Source organism: Sparus aurata, chromosome 19 (genome assembly GCF_900880675.1).
Source record: "Sparus aurata chromosome 19, fSpaAur1.1, whole genome shotgun sequence".
Classification (NCBI taxonomy): Eukaryota; Metazoa; Chordata; class Actinopteri; order Spariformes; family Sparidae; genus Sparus; species Sparus aurata.
This window is the reverse complement of record NC_044205.1, coordinates 19,197,229-19,212,088: the sequence shown is the minus strand read 5'-3', so window position 1 is coordinate 19,212,088 and position 14,860 is coordinate 19,197,229. Positions and strand designations below refer to the sequence as shown.

The following is a 14,860-nucleotide window of genomic DNA, read 5'->3' as shown; positions in this document are numbered from 1 at the left end:
GCTATAGTTTAGCCTTTTTTACTTCTTAAAGCATTTTTAATTTATCTTTAAAATCATGATTAATATATTTGGTGTGAGCTTCCCTGAGGTCTGATTTCAGGGCAAAACACTGTCTGAAAATGTGAATACAATCCTGAGTGTATGAAACTTAACAGGATTGATCAGTGCTGCATGAAAAAGGTATCTGTTGCTGTGATGTTCTTTTAATATAAAATTCACCTAGAAACAGCGTGAGCTGTATGAGGCATTGTTTTCTCTAAAGGTATGACTGAGTCTCTGGGTTTGCCAAGTGTGAGAACACAACTGTACAGGATCAAGCTGTGTTCAGGGGCCTTAGGCTACGCAGCAGCTGAACTTCAGTGCTTTAGATTTGAGGAGGGGGCTCTGCTGCAACTCTGCCCTGATTGATATTCTGCACACATTCCAGCATGGAAGTGGCAGGTTGATGGAAAGAGCAGGAGCTCTAGTGGTAGATTTGGCTCTTTTTGCCGTTGGGAAGAACTTAGAGTAAAAGATAAGTGGTGGAGAGGTTGATAATGGTATGGTAAGATATTCATGTGATCGATATCAGGAGAGGGAGCAATTACTTAAAAATAGACTCACTTTCAAAATCGAGGAAAAAATTGGGCTCCTGTTCCAAATCTGTGCAAGTCAGAACTTTCAGTAGGTTCCCCATGTTACGGTACCTGTTGAGGAGAAAGACACAAAAAAAATAAAAATTAATAAATGAAAAGAATGCAGCAGAAAAGTGAGCAGGTGCTGAATATCTATGACACCTCGCTCCTGCTCTGCTTCACTGCTCTGGTGCTTATATGAACTCAGTGGTGCCCCAGATGTGCCCACCGCTCACAGACACCAGAGTTCCCCTCGGACCCCCCCTAACCTCCATATGCGTTTCCTGTGCCCAGGCTCTGAACAAACCAGATGTCAAACCCAAAAATCTCCAAAAATAAAAAACTCAGTTCGACTCTTTCTGCTTTGCTAAGTTTCTTCCCGGCAACCGCAAGCTTTAACAGGCAGCATGCAAACTAATCCATTTCAGCAAGCCTCCGCAGGGAAAACAAATATAATCTACAGTCACAACTACACGTGGAGTAAGGGGTTGTTTGCCGCACATAATAGGACACGTCCAATTAAGCTTTTATAAAAGGGGGAGTTGTCATGCAGAAACACAAGAGGACCGGTTTATGAAGCATGTTGTTTGTATGTGAATTAGACCAGCTTGTACGCAAAGATCTGAGTTCACTTTATCATCTGTGCAGAATCACAATGTCTTCAGGAAATGCAATGCAGTGTCTTGGTCATAGGAGCTGAAACATGGCATCAATATTTAACAAGTCCTAGTAATGCACATGTGGTGCAAGTAACAGAGCCTTATATTCACTGCAAGAGCACAGTGTGTCCCACAAAAATACAACCGTCTGTATATGATCATTACACAAACAATCTACGTATGAGACACGTCAGACAACATTTAAATAAGGGAAAATTAAGAGTACAACAACCAATTGTTGATTATAAATAGGGATGCATGATACATCGATCCAATAAATGATCCTCCCAATAATGGGAAATTTATTCTTACTGTTGGTCATCAGCTGATAATGAAATTAAAGCCGTTAAAAAGGAGCTGATAACATATAACGAGTCTTAACCAAAAATCTGATAGAAGCTATATTGGTATATTGCTCACTACATCTTAGCATTTCTGACTACCAGGTGAGCAGATTATCGACTTCCATTTATTCAATGTTTAACATCATTTTTCAAGCAAAAACAAAAGCAAAACATTCTCAGGTTTCGTAATATGATGGTAAAATGACAAATTTTGTTGGAAAATAATTAAAGTAAATATAAATAATTGAAGGAAAATAGTTCCAACTGAATAATCCCTACATTACAAACAGTCATATTGTACAATAACAGTTGATCAACTTTTGTTTAAAGAAAAACAAAAAAAAACAACAGTCTGTGTTTGACTTCTTTACTTATTCATTGATTATCAAAGCTGTTACATTCTCGTGATCGACTAATCATTTCAACAATCAGTGAGTGTGTGGGGAGATTTGGACAAAATCCAAAGCAGAGCCTGAACCACTTTGTACTTCCAACAGCAAAAATGTACAAGTGAGTCCCAGAAATGACCTACCAATCTACAACCTACTGCTCCTCCTCACCCGCAGTGACAGTGTGCTCCTCAGTTTCAAACTTTCACACTTTTCAAGAACTTTTTAACTAGATTTTATTACTGCTCAACATGATATATGGAAACAACTGGGCTGTATCACTGTACTTTATACTGCTGTAGTAAATGAGACGTCAGCTGACTTAAAGGTTAAAGAACAGGATGACAGAGAGAGAGCAAGGCTGGTGTGCAGTACCGTGACTTTACCGTCACGGGTATACATTCCCTGCTGAGACGGACATACCACTGACACAAACACACACATGCTGTGCATACTGTATACATATACTCAACACCTCAGCTGTGCCTTGTGCAATAAAAAGTGACAGCCTTGCAGAGCCCTCTCCACTGGTGTTCATCTCACTCCTAGAAAGCACTGAGCTGATTTTTCTCAGAAGCAAAGGTCAACAGACATATGACAAGTCAGAGATCTGTGACAGTTTGTCGAAAGAAACGGTGGCAGGCTCCATCAGAAGAGACAGATTTAACCCCTGGTGACGGAGCGCAGTCGGACATAACGTACTCAGGAGAGGGCGGAAGGGGAGGGTGGAGGGATGCAGAAAAAAGTGACGAAGTTGAACTTGGGCAGGCAGATGTCAGCGGAGATGAGTGACGGCTGAGGAGCCAAAGTGACTGAGAGAGGGCCGGTGGTGACAGGGTAAGACATGCCAACACAGGTAATGCTGGGAGACAGGGAGGTGCTGCGACAGAGCAAAGTACACACTCAGCAGTCACGAGCAGTGGGAGAGAGGAGATGTAGTGGTTTTAAAATGCATGAGATGCAGCAGGGTGGGGTGGGGCGGGGAGACATGTATTCCTGCATCTTGAAAAGCTTGCAGCGGGTCATGTCCTTACTTTAACAGAGAAGAAATTAGTGATGAATGGCCAGTTTCTACATGAGTGCTGAGTTGAAGGACACAAATGATTTCTATAAACTTCTCTTCCTTGTCACCAGGTACTCCATCAACACGTCAGGTTAAACACTGTTGTGTCAAAGAAGCGAGAGATGCCTTTGACATGCGACTGCTTCCTTCAGCTTCATTTTGTCTCACAACACACTGAGTGAATCGCAAGAAGAATGAACTTTCAACTTCAGCTGAACCAATGACCTGGTCAACAAAACGTACAACAGCGAGTATTTTGGTGGTCAGTGAATCAAAAAATCATATTACCATAAAGTGCATAAATCCACAACGGCCCAATTAATTTAAACAAGCCTTATCCAATCTAAAATATATTTAATTTGCTAGATCCAGATTTGATCCACATCAAACTCACTCATAGACACCAGCCACTTAAAAATGCCCAATTCTTTCTGCATGGTGGACTCTGTAGAAGAGGATCAGCCCCCTCTGTAGAATAAACGCTCATTCTAAGGTAACAAAAACACAATCATTCTTCGTTTCAAAATGTCAACTTGGACATTTTATAGACTAATTCAGTTACTGATATATTGAAAAGTGAATGGCTGGATTAATAATGAAAATAACTGTAGGTTGCACTTGGACACTGTGGCCTGTTAATAAATGTTGTCAGTTTATAAAACTTATACCTCATCATAGCTCAGGAGGTGGAGCGGGTCATTTAGTAACCGGAAGGTCGCTGGTTCGAATCTACGGCTCCACCAGCTGCATGTCCAAGTGTCCTTGAGCATGATACTGAAACCCAAATTGCTCCTGATGAGCAGTTGGCACCTTGCATGGCAGCCTCTGCCATCAGTGTATAAATGTGTGTGTGAATGTGACAAGTGTTGTAAAGTGCTTTGAGCGGTCAGTGGACGCGAAAAGCGCTTTAGAAATGCAAGTCCATTTACCACCATCATTTGTTTTAACTCATATATTTTACTTACAATTTACTTCAAAAGCCCTTTTAATAACTGTTTGTCACTGAGTCGACCCAGTGACCACCTGCAAAGACCCACCTGCCTTGTCCAGCCTCGTCTTATTACCCTCCTCTAATGTGACCTGAATGTCTCACTGTGCCAGCGCCGGCACCTCACTGGCTGTCGGAAAGCAGCACCTGATCCAGCCTTAGAAGGGATGAGAGCTGTCAGTGACCTCGCCCTGCTGGATGATGTGGGCACTGCCCGTCATCACTTAGACTCATCTGGTCCTCTACTGCCACCTTTCAGCTGCATGCGGACTGAGGTCGGCCGGGGTGGGGTGGGCTGGGCTGGGCTGGGCTGGCAGAGCTGCCAGGGCTTGCAGCGTTACAACGTGGACACTGGCAGCCTTGCGAGCCCAGCTCGCAGCTCCCTTGTGCCGCTTCGAATGAGGTCATTTTAAGGACGGGGATTTGCGTGGCTGCATTTCAAAGCCTAGCAGAGAATCTTGAAGTGTACCAGAAAAAAAAAGCAGATTAAATTTGTTCATTTTACATCTTTCTCCCTCAACTCAAATTTCATCCAGGGAATAATTTATAGATTACATAAACATGAATTTATAAACTAAACTAACTTCACAGCTTGTATGAACTTCTTCTAATGATGACTGCTTCTTTAAAGATTCATTTAAAGACAATATATGCAACTGTGAGCAGCTGGCTGCTTAATAAAAGCGTAGTAAGAGAGAAGTGAGAGGATGAAGTGCTGGCTGACAGTGCATAGACACTGTATCAGAGAAAGGTTGAGGAATTGAAGCTGTCCCCCTTCCTCAGTGGCTGTAGTAGTACCCAGGAGTGCTGGCATGTCCTGGGCACCACAGAGAGCCCGACGACAGCCTTGTTGTTGTTTTGAACCCCCCCACTGAGCCATCGCGTGCTCGCAGCGAGGGAGGGGAGGGCTGCTTCTAAGGCCAGGGGCAGAATCTGACAAGCAGGAGCCCGCGCAGCTCTCCCATTGGCTGAGCGGATCTACCCAACAGCTCACTGTATCCATGGAGTCAAAAAAAATTTGGTGCCATTGAAAACATTGCAGCAGCCAATCAGAGCCGAGCTCTGCGTGAGGAGGGAGTACAGTAGTAGTAGGTCTTGAAAGCACATGAATATATTAATACAGATGAGGTAATGCGCCAAAAACAGCGGATTAGTCGGGGAGTGAAGTCAACTGGAGACGATGGAGAAATATTTAATTCCACTACCGAGTACTTAGTGATTTAATGTAATTTGATTTTTTATTCTGCACAGCTCAGCAAATTTCTAATATTTTGATTCACTTTTAAATGCAAAACAAGCAATATTAAAACATACACTGATGACTCTAAACTTATTCTATTCCAGTTGCAAAATATGAAATTGATTTTGTAGCTTTGCTGTAAAATACTCAATAAAAATGTCAAAATGTTGCGTACATGTAAGCAAAAATCAATATACTAAATATCTGCAGATGGTGCAGAAAGGTCGAAGCTTATTTTGGTAAAGGACACCAAAACAGTGCCACGCCCATGCAGCAGCCTGACCTCAGGATGGCACTGCCTTTTAAGAGTCTCCCAGCCCTTTGCCTCGCCTGTAATAGGCACACCAAGACGCAAGGCACCACTGAAACCGAGCACTGCGGCAGCATCCTACAAAAACAGCTCGGGGGCTAATGGCTAGCTAATGTAAGGGAGGGATAGTGCTGACATTCCACTACTCGGCTGCAGCATGAGGATCCACGTGCCCTGCTGCTTTACTATGGAAAGAAAAACAACGCCCTCCCCCTCCCCGGCTGGGGCGCAGGCACGGCGCGGAGCGTCACGTGGGCTCCGCCGTGGAGAGGCTGAGCGCTTGCCTGGGGTGTGGAGATGGGGGGAGGAGGCAGCAGTGGGCATGTTTACTGTATGTCTGAGTTTATGTGGGGCTAGGTAGGAAAATGCATGTCTCATTTTTTTTTTTTTATCTTTATATCATATTTAAATAAAAAAATATCAGTGTAAGCAGGAATGTGTGCTGAGTGTTACTGTGTGTGTGGAAGGGGAGGGGGCTCTCGAAGCGTCACACTGCAGCAGAGGCGGGCAGAGCTCGGCAGCTTTAAACTTGACCTAGATTCCCCGGGTGACACGCCACATCACATTAGCCCACTCGGCCAGACCTGGACCCGCCGGAGCTCGCTGACACTGGCCCGATTCGACAGGCAGAAAATGGGGGAGCACTTCCCAAGTGGGGCTGGCATGTGCCCCCCCCTCCACCTTGCCTCCTCCTCCACCTCCTCCTCCTGCCACCTCCCCCCTACTCAAATTCTCCTCACCCCCGTCCATCTCCTGCCAATCCTACTCAGCTGACTAAAAAAGGCTTAGGGGGCACAGGGCGATGAGTTAAAAAAAAAAAAAATCGGGGGGAGGGGTTGCTATTTGTTTGTTTAGGGGGGTGAACTTTATTACCTTGTAGCCACGCCTCTGTATTGTTGCACCCGCGTAAACATCAGCTAATGCCCCCCTCACCCAGATACTGGCAAATCAAAACAAACCTCACAGGAAGACTGAATCATTACCACTGATGGCGATACTTGAGGTGACATCTAGTGTGATCCGTCTCATTTTACTCCTGCAGCCACGCAGGAAGCTAAAAACATTTCAAAAACAACAAGTATATGAGCCGTAATGAAGCCAATCATGAATGGAAATAGACATATGAAACCGGCCGTTTGTCCACAGGAACAGATCAGAGGCAGGATGAAAGTGGGCAGCGCCTCATCCTCGGCTAAGCTCCCTCTCTTTGGACAGCACCTGATGAAAGTTGGAAACCATGGCAACAGGCGCATACACAAGAGTCAGCTAAAACGCCGGCTCCATTGAAATCGAGCTCTATGAAGAGGCTCTCAGCGCCGCTCTTCAGTCGCACCAATACGACACTTTATACCATTAAAAACACACAGAGATGCTGACAGCCTGCGACTGATGTTAGTTTCACATCAATCCACTCAACTTAAATTTAAAAAAGGGCAGCAAAGAGACTTCCACAGCAACACAGCAGAGGCCTAGACGAGCATCTTAAAAGGGCTGGAAGTGTTTTGTGACGAATGCATCTAAAAGAGCCCTAAAATCACTGCATGAACTCTTTGACTCTCTTAACATCTGTCTTTGAAGGAAGCCCTTCCCACCCTGCCCTTGAGAGTCCGCTGACTTCTTACTTGGATGTGTTAGGAAATCATTAAGGAGGGTGGGAGTGTGGGGGGCATATTGACTCACAGTCGTCGGAATGAGCTGCACCTCCTTCAGGGCAGCTGCCTCTTAAAAACCCATTCAGATGCTGCTAAAACAGCCCCAAACCATCATTACTCGGCTGACCTTCTGACTGACTGTGACTCAACCGCACTGCATCCTTAAATCTTACTCAGGCACACTCCTGAGCATTTCAGCACCACAATGCCACACATAAGTAGCTGCTGAGGAAACTCAAAGCTTGATTTGAATTGATATACAGTGGATCATCACCTTCAATGTTTTATTTTTTCCTGTACAGTATTGCCCTAGCAGGATTTTTTAGGGTGGGGCTCAGAGGAGGTTTTGGAAGGATGATGAGTGTCAGATTGAAAAGTACCACCAGCCTTTTCATTCGGTAAGAGAGGAGAGCCATCTGGAGGAGGGAAAGAGTAATGATGGAGTGAACTATAGGGAAGACCACTCCCAATTACATGCCAGCTTTAATAATGCATAGGAGTGAAATTTACAAATGCAAATACTAGGAAATTAATCACTTTTATTTGCAGAAAATAGTCACAAAGAAAATGCAACTAACTGAGGGCAACATGTCAGTTTCCCGGGATCAGAATCTTGATGTAAGAGCACCATCCAGTGTTCACGTGCAGCCACTTCAGGGCAGGCGCTCAATTGGTAAAACAGAAAAATTAGAATGACATTTCTTCAGACTGAACGTTAAATGCCACGTTTCATGCTAACCTGACATCCGCTCAGGCTTTCAGACATTGTACGTCTGCAGAGGAATGAGTGCAGCCGGACGTGCTCCTCGAGGGAACCCGGGGCAGGAAGTTACACAGTGTCAGCCCTCCAGTGGCATAAATAATAGATAACTGAGGAGAAGCTGGGAGCTTTTAGCTGACATAACAAGCCACTCTACATATTACACCCACTCAGACATATCATCTCAAATGACCAGCTCAGAGGGTGGGTGGACAGAGAGGATGGGGCATCTACCATATGCTGAGTCAAGAGCAATTTCTCTTCTTCACTTATTTTAGTACACCTTCTCATATAAAGCTGATTAAACAAGCTGAACATATTTATTCTTATTGTGTGTTTGAAGTCACACTTGCTGTTATTTTAGACAAAAAAAGACAAAAGCAGTGAGTTGGGGAAATCCCTAATAGCTATAAATATTACAAAAATCTACAGTTTTTGTGTACAATCCATCATCTACACAGGTATGACAGTGCTACTCTTCACCAGCTGAGGGCAGTATTGACTCAGTTATGAACACACGTAGCAAGAGAACAGCCAAGAAAAGCTTCACCTCAGGCTGCTTTCTCCACACCTCCCCTTGGCTTAGCGAGGCTAATCTATCCTGTACATACATATATACATTCACACACACACACACACACACACACACACACACGCGCGCGCACACACACAATGCATGCTGCATTAACTCCATTCTTTGTTTACAATGCAACATATCTGCTGCTGCCCTGTACTACCACAGGGCTTGTGTACTGCGTGCTAACTAAAATAGCCATCTATTTTAGTGAATGGATTCAGTCTTACTAGGAACCACGGCAGATTGTCATTAGCCTTAACACACACACACACAAACACACACTACACGTCTCTCTTGGGGATACACTGAATTAGTGATCCTATATATATGAACCACCTGAGGCTTAGCTGTCAAAAGCAGTGCAGCATTCCAGCACCAAAACTCAGCCAATCGAAGGACAGCCGTGTGTCATGGTAACAATCTCCGAGGAGACGCAGAGGAAAATACAACACGGGATGGGCGGACACGCAAGCAGGGAAGAGATGATGGCGAGGTGTGACAAGCTGAGGAAAGGAAAGACAACCTGAGAGCGATACAAATAACAGTTCCTTTTTCTTTTTTTTTACTGTGAAGTGAAACATGCACTAAAACTACACACTGCTAAAAAAGAGGAACACACAGGTCATCTAAGCACTTAATGCCACAAAGTCACTGACTATTAAATAAAAGATGTGAAATGTGCTTGAACAAGAAGCTCCAGATGCTGGTCAGTGACCCTGCGCCCTGTAGTTACATAAACACTCTGGCCCTTGGGGGTTGAGGGGGGGGGGGGGGGGAACAGGAAGCTGGGAGCACCTACATTACTCAACTCCTTTTTATGGCCCACAATGCACTTCATTTCCTGAGCCAGCATTACACATACACCCACAGCACAGCACAGCACATTAAGGCTATAATAGGCATAGGTGCACCACAGGCGGTCTTACATAATGACATGTCTACTCTATCTGTGCACCCAAATCACCAGAGCTCTAAAACTGAAGGTTAGGTCACGTTTGAATCTCAATAAGATAAGGTGATGGCTGCCAATAAAGTTTATTAACAACAGTGAGTTCGTCTAGGCGAGTGTGACTCATCTTAAGAAAGAATTTTTAAAGATCATCTTGAGTGAATGGACCAGTTCCCCTTCATTATTTTTTCTTTGTTAAATTCAGAGTGTAGGCGTTAATGAGACACAGGAGGGACAGATCTGGCAAGATTTGATTCTGCGCCGGCTGGGGCTCAATGTCCATAGAGAGCAATATAATGTTATGTTCAAGCTGAAACACACTGTCATAGTTGCATTTTTCTCCACTGAAACAATAGCTTTTATATGGACAGTATTTCTTCAATTCAACTGAAATCATTCTGATTCAAAGATTCAACCTGAAACCTGACAACTGTATCTTTTCATTTAAAGTCCTTCTCTTTGGACCATGACTCAAATTACTTTGAAAAACAAGGTAGAAAGGCAGGTGCACACAGTATTTGCCTGTTATTTCAAGCAACCTGCTTTTCAAGTATTGCGGCCAATTCAAATTGGGATCAGATACGAGTTATGACGCTGAATAGATATAAAAAAAGACCTGTAAACAAATAATTGTAGATATGCAGATGGTGGTGGAGAATGAAAGCGTACAGACTGCAAACAGCCTAAAAGTCTAGCTCTGCCTTTATAGACTTATGGATGTGGAAGGTGGAATTTAAGCCTATGTTCTCATGTACAAATGGGCTTATTATCTGAAAGATCCCTTTCTAACACCCTTAAATGTAAGATGGGAAATGAAATCCACAGCAACAAAAACCACAGCCAATAATTGTGAAGATTTGCTGCTTTTCTTTGATCAATGTTATAGTAAACCAAATATCTTCTGGGTTTTCACAGTCCGGCATTTTCTGACATGAAATACAGCGAGGAATTCAACGATTCAATGAGAAAATCTGCAGATTTCTCGATAATGAGCATAATCACTAGCTGCAGCCCCAAACCAATCCTTTAACCCATTCATGCATGATGTCCAATACAGTGAACAGACATTTGGAAGCCATTTTGAACCATTTCAGTTGGACTACCATGTCCCAGTCACCAGGTCGTGGATGCCTGAAGCCTCATCAACAAATCCAGTTGATTATCATCTTTGTCAGTTTGAGATACGACATCATAAATTCAAAATGGCAGAGGGTAGTCGTGATGCAACAACTACCTCTAGAATGTTTTTATTCAGATTTTTCCTACATTTGTGAAAAAAATGATCAATTCTGCCTGATCTCAAATTATCTGACATGATTTTCACTTTTTCAGATTTTATTTAAAGGGATATTCCGGTGTAAATTTAATCCATGGTCTAACACACCGTGAAACTGTGTTAGACTCCCTCTCGAGAGATCAAGTTAGCAGACAGCTAATTTGCGGAGTTTTATCAACCTCAGAAACGACTGCACGACAACAATACACTGCAGTAAATGGATCTAAATAGAAACCGCCACCAAAAAGCCACAAATAATGCTCAGAACAGCACCAAACTTCAGCAACAGTACAAATAGGGTCTCAGCACATAGTCTGGGGCATCTAACCTCCGCTAGCTTAGCTGGATTTCTACTGAAAAGCTGGCAAAATTTACCTCTCTTCTGCAGCAGCTTCCTGTTGACGGGAAGTCCCGACGACTCGATTACCGAGTGCAGTATAGTTCCACGGCTCATGGATGAAAATGTATGATTATGACTCCATGGAAAAGCAATCAAAGTTCATATGTGTCTTACCTGCCAGTTTATAACAGTTATTATCAAGGGCGGACAGGGAAAAGAACGGAATTGAGCATTTCTAGCCGCACTCGGTAATCGTCGCGTAGGGACTTCCCCAACCCGGAAGCTGATGGAGGAGAGCTGAACAGTTTTTAGCTTCCCAATGGAAATCCAGCTAAGCTAGCGGAGGTTAGATGCCCCGGACTATGTGCTGAGGCGCTATTTGTACTGTTGCTGAAGTTTGGTGCTGTTCTGAGCATTATTTGTGGCTTTTTGGTGGCGGTTTCTATTTGGATCCATTTACTGCAGTGTATTGTTGTCGTGCGGTCGTTTCTGAGGTTAATAAATCTCCGTACATTTGCGGTCTGCTAACTTGATCTCTCGAGAGGGAGTCTAACACAGTTTCACGGTGATTTAGACCATGGATTAAATTTACACCGGAATATCCCTTTAAAATAGTGGTCCAACAAGCAGAATCTATCCTTTGATGCATAATGTCCACTGGTGGTAAAAAATTATGTACAAGAGAAATATGACTAAAAAACTAGATAAAAGTATTTTGAAAATGTCTTATTTAGTTGAAAAATATATTTTGAACCTGTCTGGCTTTCTGAAAATAAAATAATTGAACAGTTATTGTCGAAGCCACTCTTTATACTGTTGATGGTGTCAATTGCGGTAGACATCTCGGCAATTAAAAGAGTTACTGGCACTAAAGACAAACATGAAAAAAATTGACTTTGGGATTTAATAATTCATGCATTATGGGTTAAAAACAGCTTGCTCCAATCTTACAAGAGTCAGTTAAGGACTTACCAGCAGTGGAGCTGTGTGACTGTCGGGAGCAGGGAGGCCCAGCCTGGCAGGTGGCCCCAGGTCACAGTCCTCCAGCAGAGGTCAGCCTATGAAACACAGGTCAGCAGTCAGAAAACATCAAATGTGAGTCTAAAAGAAAAAAGAAGTAACACTGCAGACAGAGCCTGTCAAGAAGAAACATTCAGTCTAATGCCAACAGCTAGAAACAACCAGTGGCATTATTATTTAGATGAAATTCCACTTCTTAAAGCACACAAATTCTAGTAGAATTCTGCATTTTCAGGTCAACTGCTCACACCTCTTCATTCATGTCATCTTGCTATCAAGTTCCTGTTTAAACAAGGTGATTAAAATCACACAAAAAGGGAACATCTCCAGTGAGGCTACAGATAACATGCAAGTATGCAACAGCAGGCGTGTTCTTCCTTGTGAAATATGAGCTAATTGTAGAGTCTTTATCAAAAACATGGAACAAATAGACGCAACATAAAAAAAAAAAAAAAAAAAAAACACCACTTCCTATTGTGCAACACTTCCTCTCATTCACCTCAAGGCCTCCTGCCACCTCCTTGGAGCTCTGCAACACAATTAACTCAATCCAGCAAATGTTTACTTCTCTTCATTCAGAGAAGGCTTGACATCTTGAATAGGCAATTAAAATGTAGCAGTTTGTCAGCGAAACATTTACTCTCATTAATCAAAATAAAAACACATCTAGTTTCCAAAAAAAAGTCTCTCCTCTTTTTTTAAGATTCAACACTGTCTCTGGAAGCCAGAAGCTCGTTTCACAAGGCGTGCAGCCCTGACGGAGAGCTCAGTAGACTGTGAGACCATTAGGACCAAGGCACTCCTCTTTTCGCCAGCCTGCATACAAATGCACAGCAATAGTGACGGCGTTGGTCATGCATGAATGTGATCAGACTTCAAACCCTGAAACTTCAAACCCACAAGGGTGTGAGAGCGGTGGAAGAGGGAGGCGATCGAATGAGACAGTGTGAAAAAGGGCAAAGCACAAAAATTCAAGCAAGAGGTCGACTAGATGGTGAACTAAAAGAAAAAAAACATTCTTCTTATGAACCTGATAAATAACGCTGGAACAGTCTCCGTTCCTGGCCGTGATTCTGACACAGGCTTTCCTTCATGCGAACTGACCGTGAGGCCTAATCCAATAGAGGCGACATGTCACAGGGACATTCTGGGTGACATCTGTGGCACAGCATCATGGGAGTCAGCTATGCATCATGCCTACAGCTGGGGGGCATGACATAAGGCCAAATCATCCCTTGAATGAGCACATGAGGTCACAGGGGTCACAGTCAGACTACAGTATGTTGAGCAGTGCATCAGTATCTGAAGAAACAGGAGACTTTGGTAGGTAACTCAACAAGCCCAACCAATAATTACTTAATTATTCTTAGAACAATGGAGTGTGAGCATTAAAATGACAAGTAATGCATCTTGTTCTTGTAATTTCATAGACTTTAAGATGAAAATGATTTTTTTAGGTTTGAAAAACAGTCAGCTGTTTTTCCAGTTTCGGACACATGCTATGGTGCTATCAGAATGGAGATCGCTTGGGGAAAAAAAACAAAAAAACAATAAATTAGTAATAATACCAAAACATGATTTTTTTCTGAAAACCTATTGAGTATTTTGTCACCCAAAACCAATTAACACAATTAAGAATACCCACAAGATTATTTTGCTTACTCAAACAGGACAAGGAGTCTAGTGATGCATGACAAACATTGGAAGGGTGTTGTATGTCTGCATCATTCAGGTCATCACAATAAAAACACAAGAAAAGTAGCACCCAACTGATTTATTGGTTGGCCTAAATTGGCCTATCTGAGATATAGCCACGCTGGCCCATATGTTGCCTTTATGAAGGTGTATATTTTTTTTATAGAACAATACAGAAAAAGATGCTTCGAGTAGTTCACAATTGTTAAATTCCCTGTGAAGTTTATTGTCATTACAAGTTTGCTGATGTGATTTTGGACAATAAAGTTTACTGTCAAACTGTAAAATATCCCCCCTACATTACCTTAATGGTCTTTGTTGTAAGTGATTGATTCCATTAGGTGGAAAAACATGTGCATATATCTGTATCAGCAACTACACTGAATTGACAACTAGAAAATATTGGCACATCGGATGACAGCAAATAACATGTACCTCTTTTGGCTTAACACAGGCTGTCAAAATAAATGTCCACCTATACAACTTTCCAGAATATGCTATAAATATTTAATTATTAACACAATTGTGGTAAATGACAAACATCACATCACTGCAGTGCTATTCAAAGCATTTTGATAGCCAGATGTGGTATATAGGTGTGTGTGTGTGTGTGTGTGTGTGTGTGTGTGTGTGTGTGTGTGTGTGTGTGTGTGTGTGTGTGTGTGCACGTGCATAGCGATTTGCTCATCCCTTCAAGCAACAATTACACTGAGGAAAAGTTAACCAGTACTACTGTGGGGGGGTGGTTCTGTTTTTGAGTGTTTCCATTAGCTCGGAGCCATCATCGACTGGTCACGTGAGGAGCTGTTTATCATGACAAAAACCTGAAGTTATTTAAATAAGGACAAAGTCATGTGAGGAGATGAGTAATGGCAGTAAGTCAGGAATTGAGAAATCTGAAAGTTTAGTTCACCAAAGTTTTTGGTTTGGGATTTAAAGGGAACTGAACACTGCAAGCACATATTTACCAGAATGACTGCTCTG

General features: G+C 42.8%; 1 protein-coding gene across 3 annotated transcripts in view; it reads right to left on the bottom strand.

Moving 5' to 3' along the window:
* fam49bb (family with sequence similarity 49 member Bb) overlaps window positions 1-14,860 on the bottom strand; it is a 38,340-nt gene that overhangs the window by 15,960 nt on the left and 7,520 nt on the right. For all 3 annotated transcript variants that reach the window (XM_030398495.1, XM_030398493.1, XM_030398494.1), the window contains 2 exons: window positions 12,134-12,219; window positions 604-686 (listed from right to left, as the gene is read on the bottom strand). In XM_030398495.1, coding sequence (XP_030254355.1) covers window positions 604-676 — 73 coding nt within the window. In that variant the 5' untranslated portion in view covers window positions 677-686; window positions 12,134-12,219. The remainder of the gene's footprint in view (window positions 1-603; window positions 687-12,133; window positions 12,220-14,860) is intronic.